Source organism: Ursus maritimus, unplaced genomic scaffold (genome assembly GCF_017311325.1).
Source record: "Ursus maritimus isolate PB19 unplaced genomic scaffold, ASM1731132v1 scaffold_2, whole genome shotgun sequence".
Classification (NCBI taxonomy): Eukaryota; Metazoa; Chordata; class Mammalia; order Carnivora; family Ursidae; genus Ursus; species Ursus maritimus.
Genome location: NW_024424452.1, coordinates 87181014 through 87195918, shown reverse-complemented (window position 1 = coordinate 87195918; position 14905 = coordinate 87181014). Strand labels below are relative to the sequence as shown.

The following is a 14905-nucleotide window of genomic DNA, read 5'->3' as shown; positions in this document are numbered from 1 at the left end:
TGCCTTTTGTTCTGTTCAGGCCCCAACAGATTAGATGAGGCCCACCCACACTGGGATGGACAATCTACTTTACTAAATCCGCTGATTCAAATGTTAATCTCACAGATACAGCCAGAAATCAGGTTTAATCTGGGCACCCTGTGGCCAGTCAAGTCAACACATAAAACTGACTACCACAATGTTGTTGAATGTAGCCGTATTTTTTGTTTTTACTTCTCTATCATATTTTTGTTTTATGAATACCTTACAAATTTATCTATAAATTTTAATATTGAAGGACATTTTGATTATTCCTCCTTCTCTCTGCCAGCTATAGACAGTGCTGCTATGGACATTCCTGCATATGATCCTTGTACGGATGTATAAGAGTTACTGTATAGTATATACAAGTAAGGATGTATATCTTCAGCTTTCCATATAATGCCATATAACATCAAATTCGTTTCCAAAGTGATTGTGTCAGTTTATATTCCCGCTAGCAATATATTAATTATTCTGTTTGTTTCGCATTGTCAGACAGTTGTCAAGCTGATTTTTGTCAGTCTGGTGGATGAGAAATGGTAGCTAACAAGCAAATGGGAACCTCAATCCTACAGCTACAAAGAACTGAATTCTGTTACAACCCTGTGAGCTTGGGAGAGGACTCAGCTTCAGCGTGAAGTGCAGCCTGGCTGACACCAGGGCTGTACCTCGTGAGACTCTGAGCAGAGGACCAACAAAGCTCTCTATCTGCATCCTGACCCAAAGAAAGTGAAATAAATGCATGTTGTTTTAAGCCACTGAGTTAAATTGTATTAAACTGTTACACAGCAACAGATAATGAAGACATTATTGGATCCATGGAGAAGGATATAAAATCCAAATATGCTAATTAGTTCTGCTGTAAACAGAATTGATATAATCTATGAAGGGGCTGAGAGCTGTTTTCTTTAGTTATGTTGTTGGTGAAGGGCTTAGATTAGCCTCACTGGGTTAGGCGCTCAATCCCTTGACTGCTCTGTGACTAGGAAAGTGGGATTTGTCAGCAAATGACAGCTCCCATTTAACCCGCATGGCTTGAGAAGACACTTACTTCCCAGGAGAGGGGAGCTTTCATAGTTAAAACAACAATACAATTCTGTCATGCTAATGCAATTGGGAAAGACAGTTAGAAAAGACAAAGGTATATCTAAAAGGAGATCATTTTTTCATTATTGAAGTTAATATGATTATATAAAATCATTTGAAAATTAGTAAGAGCAGTAGGTACATGCAACAAGGTGGTTAATATGAAGATCAATCTAAAATTATGGTTTTTTTATATCAGTAAAATTATAAAATAAAATGGAAGACCCACTGATAAAAAGAACAAAAGAGAATTTACCAACAAATAAACCAAAATGGAAATCTGTAGGATCAATATGAGACCAATTTAATTTGAGACATTCCTGTACTTGACTGACTGTCATGAAGAATAATATGACCATTACATGCGAGAAAATATTTGATGGCCAATTCACACTAAGCTTAGCTTAATAGGATCTTTTTTCTAACTAGTACATACATTTTACTCAGTGATTCAAAATTTAGTCCGCCTAAGAGCTACCTGGGAATGTGTCTTGGAATGCTTATTTCGAGACACCACCCTCAAGAAATTCCGAATCAGTACCCCTGAGTAGAACCTATTCACCTGCATTTTAACTTGGAAAAACATTGTTTCAGCCCACAGGAACGAATCTCAGGTGGCGGCCCCTCAGTTCTGACCTGGAGACCAGCAGAAGACAGATCCTTAGGAACGAATATTTTTCTGGCAAACCTCAAGTAACATCAGAGAAATTGAGTATTGTATGTGTTTACTTAAGACTGCTTATACCCAGGAGAATACATTTGTACCTAGTACTTGGATGAGATTATATGTGAGGAATATTAGGGATATGCCCTACATTGTATACTCTCCATGCTTTCTCTCAGTTCTTTCTTACATTCTGTGAATTTGGGACGTGAGGAAGGTAGCAGTAGTGTGAAGGACAAGTAGGAGAAGAGGCAAGGGGAGTCCTTGCCATAATCTCTGAGAACTACAGACGTCCAGGCATTGGACATCTGCTTATTTTACTGTTTGGCAATGGTTGGTTAGCTATCAATGAACCAGAGCAGAAGACCAGAACGGAAACCATGACACCCACCCCGCCATAGATTTGGGTTTCCTCCAAAACCATTTCCCCTGTGTATGTGGATGCAATGAGCTGGAGAGAAGATATAAGTGGGCTTCCAGAAGCTCCCTCCACACTCTAGAACCTGAGGCAACCATTCCTGAGCTGCTTGCCTCTACCTTTGGTCAGATCTTTACCTTCAGTTCCATGGGAGGCTTTGAGGGTCATCTGTACCCGGGGCTGTCTCTCTTCTTCTATGGACTTTATCATGCACGACTAGTTTCCAGGGCCTTGATATGCAACTACCCTGTCCAGTATCTGCCACGCCATCCCTGGAGCAAAGGAAGATGGGCAAGGCTGCAGCAAATATACTATGTGGGGCTGGTGAAGATATTAAGTGCCTTCATTTTAGCAGCCCAAGAGCTGCATAACATACATGGACAGTTTGTACTTATCAGCAAGATATATCATCAGAGAAACTTTTTGTACCGCAAACAGTGGCAACATCTCACTCTATATATGGCCTTCTTCCTGAGCGGGTGTGTGGATGTGGTGAGCCAGAACTTGCTGCCCCAGAGGTGTGCTGCTCTGGAGCAAGGTGCCCAAGCCCTGGGCATGTTTCTGTTTCTACCTCTGATGGTGTCTCACATGCAGGACTCAGAAGGTGTGGAGCTGCAGTCTCACATCCTGCTTACTCAGGCCATATTCCTGCTGGTGCTGGTGGTGATCGCAGAGCTGTGGGCTCCTGATATGCTGCAGCTTTGGGTGATGAAGGCCTTTTTTTATATGATGACAGGCTCTTGGCTGATTCAAATAGGCTTTATGCTGTACAAACCAATTTCTGGCTACAAATGGATGGATGATGACAAAAACAACATTGTATTTGTCACCACCTTCTTCTGCTGGCATGTGGCTTTCACTGCCATTTTGATTATCTGGGTCTATGGCTTCTCCTTTTTGTGGTATTGTTACATTTGTTGATGTCTGATCTTGGGTAAGCCCAGAATGGTTCCTGTCACCTGCACATCCTGGAACACCTGGATGAGAAGTTGCGGGAAGTAGAGGTGTTAGAGCGGAAGATGACCAAGGCAACAGACTGCTGGGATGGACATACTGCTCTCCCCTTCTGGCTTCTCTCAGTCTCATTTGTGGAGCAGTGTGCCAGGACAGGCCAATGAAACATGAGAGGCATGTTACAATGACCTTCACTCTTGGCTCCCCCAGTATTTCCCCCACCTCCCCTCCCTTTCCTCAACTCCAGCCAAAGCGTTGTCCTTGCCTTTCTCCTCTCTGTACTCTTCACATGCCTCCCAGGAGGGAGGATATGAAAATAAATGTACTCTATCTTGCTGTTGGGTTTTTATAAATATCCTCACCCACCCCAGAGAATACTGACCACTAGTTACATTTAGTACATCATCATAATTTACCCATCATAATAACAACCTCCTCACCCTTTCTCTTTCTGGATCTCTTCAATACCCATACTACATTTAAACTGTTATTTTAACTATAAAGAGCTCAGAGAACTATTGTCAAATTCTTTCTTTAGATTATGATTTGTCAAAGAGATCTTTTATTTTCAGCTTTATTGAGATATACTTAATTTACAAACAAATGCACATATTTAATGTATATAGTTTGATGAGCTTGGATATATGTGATACCATGATGATATCACCGCTCTCCTTGAAGGCAATTTCCTCTGTGGGGTCTAGCAGAACAAAGCAACTCCCTTGCACATAGTGAGGGCACAAAAGGGCCCATGTGCTTCCAGAATTTATGTATCAGTCTCTTCAAATGTAGTCTGTCAGATTCTTCTACCTGGGTAGATCAGCCCATTATTCTGCACACACCTCAATCAATTTCCAAGTAGTAGACTCACCTGGAACCACTCCTGGTTCTCATGTGTAGTAAAATTCAATGGCTTATTTATTCCACCAAATTTTCTTTTTAATCCTCATAACTATCTTACATGTAGGTTTATAGACAATAATCTAAAAGGGTTAAATAATCAAAAGGGTTAAAAAACTAGCTTATGATAGCCAGACATCTAGTTATGTCACATAATGCTATACCTGGGTGTTGAAGGAGGTGGAATTCTGAGTGGTAGAGTTAAATTCTTGGCAACTTGCAAAAGACTGTCTTTATGACAACTGTTCTGCTTGCTTCTTTCCCTGCTGTCCCCAGGATATGGACAATCTGTTAGGCTTCGCTTACTCTTGGTCGTGGTTATAATATCCAGGCTTAGGACAGAGTGAGGCTGGGGCAGGGATTCTACGGGGTCATCATCTTTCTAGTTTCCCTTTTGCTTCTGGTTCTCAGGAGAACTAGATGTACCTGTTTCCTTTGGTTCTGGCCTTACTCTTCCTTGTTAATTTTCTTGTTCAAAAGTTAAGTTGTAACCTGGGTGAATTCTTGTCTGGTTGTTAAGGTTTTCTACCCTGTGGTTTGAGGAGCTTGTGAGCATTCTGAGTTACTGCAAAGGGGGAGGTGATTCCTGGTGGTCAGCAATGTCTCCAAATGCAGAATGGCATGCATGTGACCAGCAGGCAACAACTCTCCATGGAAGGCTTTCACCTTGCACCAGTGGGATATCCAGTCATGTAACAATGCTGCTCTCCACTGGAGATGAGCAGTGGTCCCTGAGGTGGAAATAAAATATTTCTCAGGCATAAGTTCAACTTCTGTGCTTCTCCTCCGTCCTGGTGACCAGTGGAGCTCTGCAGTTTTCCCTATAGATTCTGCCCTGTTCCTGGTTGTTACCACTAGGTCCCATCCCCTTGTTTCTCCCCAACAGCCGTGGGTATTTTTCAGGCCTTGCCTAGCTTTGCAGCTCTTCGTTTCTGAATCCTAGTTGAACCTCCTCTAGTGCCTGAGGTTGGAAAAGTAGGGAATCTGTTTTTCCTCTACATTCTTTCCTACTGATATGGCAAACCCCTGTTTTCTACTTCACTCACCCTCCTATTTTTGTATTAAGAGCGTATTTTGGATTTTTTTAACCTAAAAATTGACTGTTCTTTTTTTACAATTACGATCAGTCTTCATCTTGAGGCAATGTCTGTCACTAATTGGGGGAAAAGTTATTACAAGGGTGGAAAGCAAAGCCTAGTATTAATATATTAATATTTCAAGATATTATCTCTCTACAAAGATAGAAGTTGAAGAGATACCATCTCTTGACAGATCTGTCCATTTCTGAGTACTTTTGAGCTTCTGTTAGATGCTGATGAACTCATCTCTTGTAGTAAATTAATACCTCTAAATATTATCATGTCTTGCAATATGTACCTTTGAGGTAAAATAGTAAATATTAGCAGGGTCCTACAAAACCACAAAGAATTATTACTGAGGCCTGATAGAATGGCAGAATGGACAGACCTTATGTTCGGATGAAAGGGCCTTTCTGTACTCTCCACATCGCAATCGGTATGAGCAGTCTGAAAGTAATCCTAAACACTGGAATGTAAAACTAACTGAAGATAAGTTTAGAACCAAGAACCAACAAAAAAACCCGAGTTGTAGAGAGGAAGGTGTAATCTTCACTACTGTCCACCAGAGGGCATCATCTTTACATGAGCCTGGAAAAGGCGCTTGGTCTCCATTTGGTGTTGAAGTATCAGTTTAGAAGAAATGAAGGGATGAAGAGGAGGGCAAAAAAATACATAAGCAAGTGTCATCCAGGCATCCGGTAAACGTAATGAAGGTCTGTTTGTTTCTTGTTAAACTTTGACGTGTAGACATGAATAAGCATAGAATTCAAACAATAGATACTATATGTAGATAGATACATGGAAACATAGATACATAAGGGATAAAGGTATATACATGCACAGATATCTATGCATATGTATATAGATATGTGTGTATCTTAAAAAACAAAACGCGTACAATGCCCTTTGAGCTGAAATGGCTGCTGTTTTTTAGCAAGTTTATAAAATAATCAAAATGCTCTTGTTTAGCTCATCACATAATAGGTATGCAAAAAATAATTGGTGAATGAATAATTAAAGTATCTAGTACAGGTGTAGCATAGATGAAATGTTGGTTTAATTCTGATCTGGGTTTTGATGGATAAGTAGGAGTTAGTTAGAGGAGTTCAGGGCAGGAATTCTGAGGTCTTCTATGTTCATTCACTCAGACACCAAAGCTCAGCAAACACAAGCTTGCAGTTCCAGGGACAGAATTTCATGGCCCAGTGATACAGAGAAAACTACCAAGTTCCTGCCCCTTAGTGCGGGTGGCTAAGGAAGAGCCACACAAAATTGTTTTATGAAAAGTTTAATAATTTACTTTTCAGTTTGAAGGCAGAAGATTATTAATGGGCTCTTACTAATTGAAGGGGAATATTGTGCCAAAACAACAAAAATAGTTGCAATTACTTGTAATCAACATTTAATATATTAGGCATATACTTAATATACTAATTATTAAATTTTTTAACTGGACATATAAAATTATTTATAAATGTAATATTATTTAAAATTGTTATCATTTGTTCATTATCTTTCAATAAAATCATGCATTTGATAAGTCAAATTTTCCTAAACAGATACCATTTCCACATTTTGTTAGTTAAAATTCCGTAGTCATTTCATATTAGGAAATTTAAAATTTAAATTTACCCACTCAACCAAAAGGAATACAATTACTGTTGCCAACTTCTTGAGGCTTCTCTGTCCAAAACTCAGAAATCTTATACATATTTTAGGTCAAAGAATATAGGACCAAGACTAACACTTTGTATGATCATATCCATGAAGTTTCTTGGGTTTTTTTGTTTCTTTGTTTTGTTTTGTTTTGTTTTTTCCTTTGGCCAAGACTTCACTAATCACCAGTCACAAAAGGTTGTATTTTTTGTAACTCTTGAAACTTGTATCTTTCTTTAAAATGAATTGTTAGCTAAATAGGGTATTTTGGTGAAAGACTTTTCCATTTTTTTATTCTCTTTCTGTATTATTGTAGATTGCACCAAGACCTATTATGTACCAATAGCATTTTGAACTTTTTATGTAGGATGAAATTGCACCTCCTTTGACTTTCAAACTTACATGTATTGCACTGACCACCATTCTGAAGTCTTTGATTGAAATCTGTTATATCAGCAAAGATAACAACAATTAGGAGTAAGGTCTAAATTCTACATGCTGTATCTTTTCCTTAGGTAGCTAAGGAGGAGCAGTAATGAACACAAAGTTCTGAATCAGAAGGCACAGTTCTGCTTAGGAAAAGTCTATTGTCTATCAATTATATCTAAAGCTTTCGTAAGTTAACACTGGGACAATGACTCTATGTTATTTGCTCTGCCTCTCCCTTACCCTCTTTCAGTGTCCCCATTCCTCAGTCACAATTTTTAGGTCTTTATATTTGTGCAGGACTTAAAGCTTCCATATTCCCTTCACATCCATTTCTCAGTTGAACTGAACAGACATTATCAGCACCTACTACTGATGGGCACTACGAGACATGGAGTACTACTTCCTCTATGCCGTTTCTTTCAGCTGAGTTCATCCAGTTCCTAATTATTGTGATTTATTTTCCTACTGTTAAAATAGGATGCCAGTTTGAGAGAACAGATCGCAAGGGGGCAGCTATTTCAATTTATTGTCATCCAACTTTCTATTTGTTTAATAACCTTTCTTAAGTCCCTTTCCGGATGACTTCATCCTCTCCATCCTGGTTACTTGAATCACTAAACTCAGCTTCCAAGGGTTTTGTAAACTAGTTGATATTATTTTGACAAGCAATATCTCCTGGACATACTGTCCACTGAAAACATCAGCCTACAAGAGGTTTGAATTCCCTTTCTCTGAAGGGCTGTTGGGAACTTCGTTATCTTATTAAACAATTCTTTCATTTCTCTGGTTCTCTTCTCATAGGAAGTGAATATTCAGATGAAAGACCATCACCCCTATAAGCCCTAATAATTTAGCCAAAAGTTACTGAGAAGAGAGTCATTCAGTGTCATACCCAAGAGAGGGTTAAAAGACTTGAAAAGTTCTAGGATTGTTGGGAAGCATGTCATATCTAAAAAACCTTGTTGTCCTATAAAAGAGAAGAACTTTGGAAGTTTGAAGGAATGTTAATAATGAACCACCAATAATATATCATTTACATTTGAAAAAGTGTTATGCTTTCTTTAGTATATGTAAAGACCAGATACTCTTTTTTTTAGAGTGATTTTGATTTTTAAAGTGAAGAGTTTCATGATATCTTGATGTTTTATGTGTTCCAAAATGAGTTGGTAGCCTAGCATATTTCTTCAATCATCAGTTACCTCATTTGTTAGTCAGTGTAATACACACACACACACACACACACACACACATGCATCTTGAGAGAGATCAGGGTGAAGCTCTGGATGGTTTACATTATCTCATCTATTCCTTGGCTTATCATGTCCTTTGGAAAAGAGCTATCACAACCTGGGCAAAAAATATATATATGTTTTTTTCAGTCTCTTCCTAAAAGAATGGCATATATAACACTGATAACCCACATTCCTTAACACAGTTTACTTTCAGACTTGTCTTCAGTGAAGCTGTGTGCAGGCATTCTCTACTCCTGATCACTGACCATCTTCCCCACAGTTCAAAGAGGCTAACTACTGGAGTCATTAACAACTTAATGGAGTGTTGTCACTCTAACAATGGCAAGGACTAAAAGCCAACATCACTGGCTACAGGCTTGAAATGCATCATCCCTGACCCTTCAAGACCTTCTAGTTCCCAAAAGTCAGGGGAATCAGATATCTCCCAACTTGTGTGATAATAAGAATCACCTGGGGTACTTGTACATTTCAAGGTCCTTCCTCTGATAACTCTAATTTAGAAGGGCAGGAGTGGGGCTCAGAAGTCCATATATTTTAAAAGTGCCCCAAGATGATTATTGTCAGGCAAATACAGGAAATTTTTGTATTAGATAGATTTGAGTTCACATCTCAGCTCTGATACTTAGTGGCTATGTGTTGGGTCAGATCTACAATGCAATGATTTCCCAAAGCTCTGGCTGTCTCCTCTACCCCAGTGTATCTTTACCCTGGAAATGGTAGCATATCTCTTTAGCAAAGATTAGGAAAGAGATTCACAGTAATTTCTTTTTTTTTTTTTTTTTTAAGATTTTATTTATTTATTTGACAGAGATAGAGACAGCCAGCGAGAGAGGGAACACAAGCAGGGGAGTGGGAGAGGAAGAAGCAGGCTCACAGTGGAGGAGCCTGACGGAGATTCACAGTAATTTCTTGCGAAAATATTGCAAAAGTTCTTCCTAACAGGCAAAAATGCTTTCTCTTTACATAAAAGCTCCTGTGTCACTCAGGACTGAAAATTGAATGAGAGACCCAATATTTCACTGTGATGGCTCATTTTAATATTAATTATAAATAGGCTCCTATTTATGTAAATTCACTTCATAAATATTTATTGAGCATTTCCATGTGACAGAAACTGGGTTTGGGATGCATCATTAAATAAAACAGCCCCAAATCCATATAGATATGGAGATATGGTTTACCTCTTTTATACCATCTGCAGGAAAGAAAGTTTTAAACATGTAAGGATACACACAAGAAGTGTTAAGAGGAGTGATACAGAAAAATAGATCCTTGTGAGGAAGTCCAAGGGGCTTATTTTTAAGTCCATTCAAATGCATTTTTCATGTGAAGAGTAGGTATGATTTACTAGCATATTTGAAATAACATGGGCTCTTGAATCAAATGGGCAGAGTAAAATCTGTGTTGTACTTACTATTTTTTAGTGAAGGGAGGTAATAACCTCTGTTTTATGGGGTTAAGAATTGAATAAGAACAAAGTATAAATACCTAGCTTAGCTTCTTACTCATGGGAGGTATTCAACGAATGTTTATTCTATTCCTTTTCCAAGCCAATGGATTATGAAGTAACCTGCAGCCAACCAGAGGAGGACCCATCTGAGAAAGAGAGAGGGTAGAAAACACACTTGGATATTTGGTTGAATTTGCCAGCTTATCTGAAAGATAAGTCATTAAACATTCACTGAGTACCTGTTAAATTTCTAGAAAGATATTAGATACAAAAGACACATCAGAAATAAATTAATAGATCCTTGCTTCCCTGAAGCATAGAGTGGAGTTAAAGAGACAGAGCTAAAACTCAGGATCTATGTAATTGGAAAACAATTTATAAAGAACCTGTCAGTGCACACAAAATAGTATGGACTAAAAGCCTAAGTACAGGAAGAGTCTGGTACATTCCAGGAGATCAGGTAACAAAGACTTATCTTCAGATTGAGGCCTATACCAGAAATAAATAGGGCACTTCCTGATAGAATCTGGAACCCCTTAGAGGAGGTGTCACTGCATGTTCACAATGGGTGGAGTTCTGTTGACTGGGGGCTAAAATTCTGCCTCCTAATCAATCACAGTGGCAGGGAAAGCATGACAACATGAACAATGCTGGTGAGTATCTAAAAGGGATGTTTCTGAGGCTTTTAGCCCCCACCCCAGGTAAGGCAAACCTGCCCAGTCTTAAACCACATGTGGCTTTTGTGTTTCATGCCCTTTGTTTTCTTTTTCTCTTCTCCTCCCCAACTCCCACCCCCACTTTATGCCACCTGATCTTTGAGGATAGGACAGAGCCCTAAACATAAAACAACAAGCCAACTAAGAAGAAGGAAGAAAAATGCAGATTGGGCTCTCATGTGCCATGTCTTCTCCAGAGGGAGGGCTAGCATGAGGTTTGGGGTTATCCAATGGTTTCTTTTGTTCCCACATCAGTAGTAGTATTGTACAGAATGAATGTTGAAGACCTGCCAAATTATTAGGAAGTTTCAAGGCAGAATAATTGATAATGGAAACACAGGAATGAAGACATAGTAGGATAGGGAAGGGGAAGGTGTGGAAAGCCTTGTTTCTATACCCCATTAAGACTGTCTTATTAATGGCAAATTCTATCATAGTCAAGCCCCTTGTCACCAATAGTGTGTATAGCTATGGAACACAATCAATTGGGAAATTTTGGCCAAACCCCACTTTCCTGGATTCAGATTGTCTCAATAATCTCATGAAATAATCCATGCAAGGCTCTATGAATGACAAACCAACAATTGAACAAAAGCTCAAAAGATTGAAGATCTCTTGAAAGAACAATTCATTCAACTTTTATAGAATTTAGATATTATGTAAGCACTTTCAGTGCCTAGGGGAAGAAAGATGGAAAGACAAAATTCTTCATCTCATAGAACTCAGTTTATTGAGGAAGACAAATGATACATCAATGGAAGAAAACAGTGACTTGTTAATTATAATAATGGGAGATGTAAATAATGGTGCGGGGGGGGGCGTAATGATTGATTTTACCATTGTGGTAGATTCTACCATGTTTGGTTCACCAAGAAGATTATATGTAAACCAGTTCTTGATGGATGACTAGTGATTTGCAAAGCAGTTGGGTTGGGAGGACATTTTAGATGATGAGAATGCAGGAACAAAGATATGGAGATTGGAGGTGAGAGTATATAAAATGTGCAGGAAAGAGCAATATCTTGGCTGGCAAACAGGAGGATGCATGGTATGGTGCGACAGGAGATGGTGCTGGTGGGCAAACCAAAAGCCAGATCTAGTGAAGCATTAGATTCTGTAGGAATCTATAGGCTTTGGACTACATTGAGTAGTCCTTGAAGGGCTTTAACAATAACAACATTAGAAGACTGTGGTGGCAGTGTGTGGAAAGTGTGGAAAGATAGGCAGACCATTATAAGAAACTGATGCCATAAAGTCAAGGTGAGAGATGATAGGACCTGAAATAAGACAGTGACTTAATGGATGGAGAGGACAGGATAGAGTCCAGAAGTATGTAGGATGAGAGACCATATAACATGATCCTCCATTGCATATGGGGGTGTTTTGAGGAAGAGAAATAGAACAAAGGGATAGTCAAAGATGATTTTCAGGATTCTGATTTAGACAATTGGAAGAGTGGTGGTTCTGGTGATTGAGATTGGGAATACAGTGAAAAGATCAGGTTGGGAAGCAAAATGATCAGATCAGCTTTGAAAATGTTGAGATGGAAGTGCTGGTAGATGTCCATGGAGAGATGTTACATAGCTCACTGGATATTTAGAACTAGAGCTCACTGGATATTTAGAACTAGAGAACGAAAACTGATATCAGCTCTACTACAATAGTGTTTGATTGTCTGGGGTCCTATTTCTATTACACAAAGATAATAACTACCATCACCATGAAAAATGATGGAGGGGAGGGACTGTTTAGTTTTCTTATATTATCATAACTGCACTCAAGCAATTGTGAGTGGCACTCACTATTCTCACCAGATGTTTAACTAGACTAAGAGATAGGACTAATATAGTAATTATGTTGCTCGTTTTACAAGTCTTTCATTATAATCTTTGGGTATGATGGGAGAATTCTGGGCATTGATAAATGACTGGGTTATTCACTAGTTGAATCTTGGGCATTAAAGAGCATACACAGTGAGTTAGAGCAAACTTTGAGGGAGTACCTAGTCCACCTATGGTCTCTATGCTTGGCTTTGCGACATTCAACATTCATCTCCTCAGATTAACTTCCACTGCACAATATCAACCCTGAAAGGAGTAATAAATACTTTGCATGACCAAATTAGTATTCAAAAAAGTTCTTGTTGGGCCCAAATCAACAAGTTGAAATTCTAATGGAATAAATATAAATTCCTGCCTTGGTTTCTGAAAAGTGACTGCATATATAAAGGATAGTGGAGTTAATAGTTAAATGTGAAAGCATCCATATCTAATCCCATTTTGGGCCACACTAATAAGAACCTACAATATGGACAAAGTCATCTTATGCTCTTCCCTGGGAAGCATGCAGGGTACTTGAGTTGTGGGTGCCACTCTAGCCAGAGCGGGAGGACCCAGGTAGAAAGGAGGCCATGTGAGGAATGGCTGAAGAATTCCTTAGTGACTGACCAGCCAGAGGGGTTGGAGGTGGACAGATGGTTGAGATGGTTTTATAAATATGGGAGCATAGACCCCTTTACAAGGATTTATGTGAATTCTGTTGAGCTTCAGAGGGCAGAATTTCTAGAAGTGGAAAGAAGATAAAAGAGGGCAGTTTACAGTAGGAAAATCTTCCTAACAATTTCATTTCTTCATAAATGGCATGGGTAGCCCTGTAAGGTTGTGAGTTCCCCCACAGCTGGGAGTGTTTAAGCAGAATGATACCGCAGAGGAGAGTCCTGGAGACAGGAAAAAATCCAGATAGATGACCTAAAGGTCATCAAATGCTGAGATTTGGCCATGTGAAATAATCCATTCTATTGCTTTGCTTTCTCATCCTGAATGCAACCCTGGTTCATAGGGATTTTTTTTTCTCCCCATGTAGAGATAATCGGTTCTACAAATCTTATAATTCTGCTAGAGGATGAAATCTTTGCCGATTTTTTCAACACATTTCTCTCTCTTCCGGTAAGTATTCCCAGAATTCAAATGTTTCATCAACAGCCAAATAGTGAATCTCACTGAGCTGAGGACATTGTTTAAAAAAACAAACTGCTACTAACTCAAAACTATTTAAATTTGAGCAAATAAATAAAAACCAGAATCTCCTTTAAAATGTCTGGGAGCTTTCCATTACGGATAAATCCCAAATCCTCAGCTTCCTTTGCCTGTTCAGTTATTTCCCATCACACCCCCTACTGGTACCCAGATCTGTAGTGACAGCAACTGACCCTCATGGAGTACACCTGGCATTCTCTCACCTCTGTACCACTTCTTGGCTGTGTTGTTAGTTTTTGTAATTTCACCTACCAAAGTTTTTTTTTTTTTAAGATTTTATTATTTATTTGAGAGAGAGAGAGGGAGAGCATGAGCAGGGGGAGGGGCAGAGGGAGAAGAACAAGTAAACTTCCCGCTGAGCAGGGAGCCCCATGTGGAGCTCGATCCCAGGACCCCAGGATCATGACCTGAGCCAAAGGCAGACGCTTAACCAACTGAGCCACCCAGGCACCCCTCCACCTACCAAAGTCTTAACCATTTTTCAAATCTCTACTTAAATCTTGTTCTTGAGAAATTCCTATCTTCTCCTAAATCAGAACTTATTTCTCCCTGCCTTTGTGCCCCTTGGCACTTTGCAGACCTCTTGTGTTATATGGGTGTGTTTCTCCCACTTAATTGTGAGACTGTGAATTCCTGCAGAACAAGGACCTTGGATTATTTATTTTGCTCTATTCTTCTTACCAGGTGTTTGGCACCTAGCACTTTTTGAGCTGTTGCCTGAAACCAAACATGTATTTTCTTAGCCTGTGCAACTAAAATCTCAAACATCAAAATATTCTTAGATCCAAACCTAGACTGATCCCATATCTTTTTTGGTTTAAGTTTTTGGTTATATCTTAAGGTTGGTGCCTTATAAATTGTGGCTCAGTGTGTCCTTTTCCATGGAACACTACCTATTAAAAAGTAAAATTCATACAACTGGGGAAAAAACACTTTGTACTACCTCACAAACATTTATTGGGTAGTTACTTTGTGCCAGCCAGTGGACTTGGTACTGGGGATGCAGATACTAATGATGCCATCCCTGTTCTCAAGCAATTCCCAACCTAATGAGAAAGAGTAATATTTAAGGTGAAAACAAAAAGGGTGCTGGGTGACATGATAAGAGTGTCTAGAAGGCAGCAAGAGTGTAAGTGTATCAGACCTGGAGAGGCCACTTCTACCTGGTAGGTCAGGAAAGACTTCAATGAATAGGTGACACAAGCCAAGTCTTTAAAGAAGACGACATATTTGACAATTGGCTG

General features: G+C 39.2%; 2 protein-coding genes across 2 annotated transcripts in view; both read left to right on the top strand.

Moving 5' to 3' along the window:
- RGSL1 (regulator of G protein signaling like 1) overlaps positions 1–14905 on the top strand; it is a gene marked incomplete at its 5' end in the record, with an annotated part of 122444 nt that overhangs the window by 35131 nt on the left and 72408 nt on the right. The window contains one exon of the mRNA XM_040634501.1: positions 13489–13571. Coding sequence (XP_040490435.1) covers positions 13489–13571 — 83 coding nt within the window. The remainder of the gene's footprint in view (positions 1–13488; positions 13572–14905) is intronic.
- On the top strand, positions 2337–3870 carry LOC103672429 (transmembrane epididymal protein 1-like). The gene has a single exon (XM_008701127.2). The coding sequence runs from the start codon at positions 2337–2339 to the stop codon at positions 3108–3110; it is 774 nt and encodes a 257-aa protein (XP_008699349.2). The 3' UTR covers positions 3111–3870.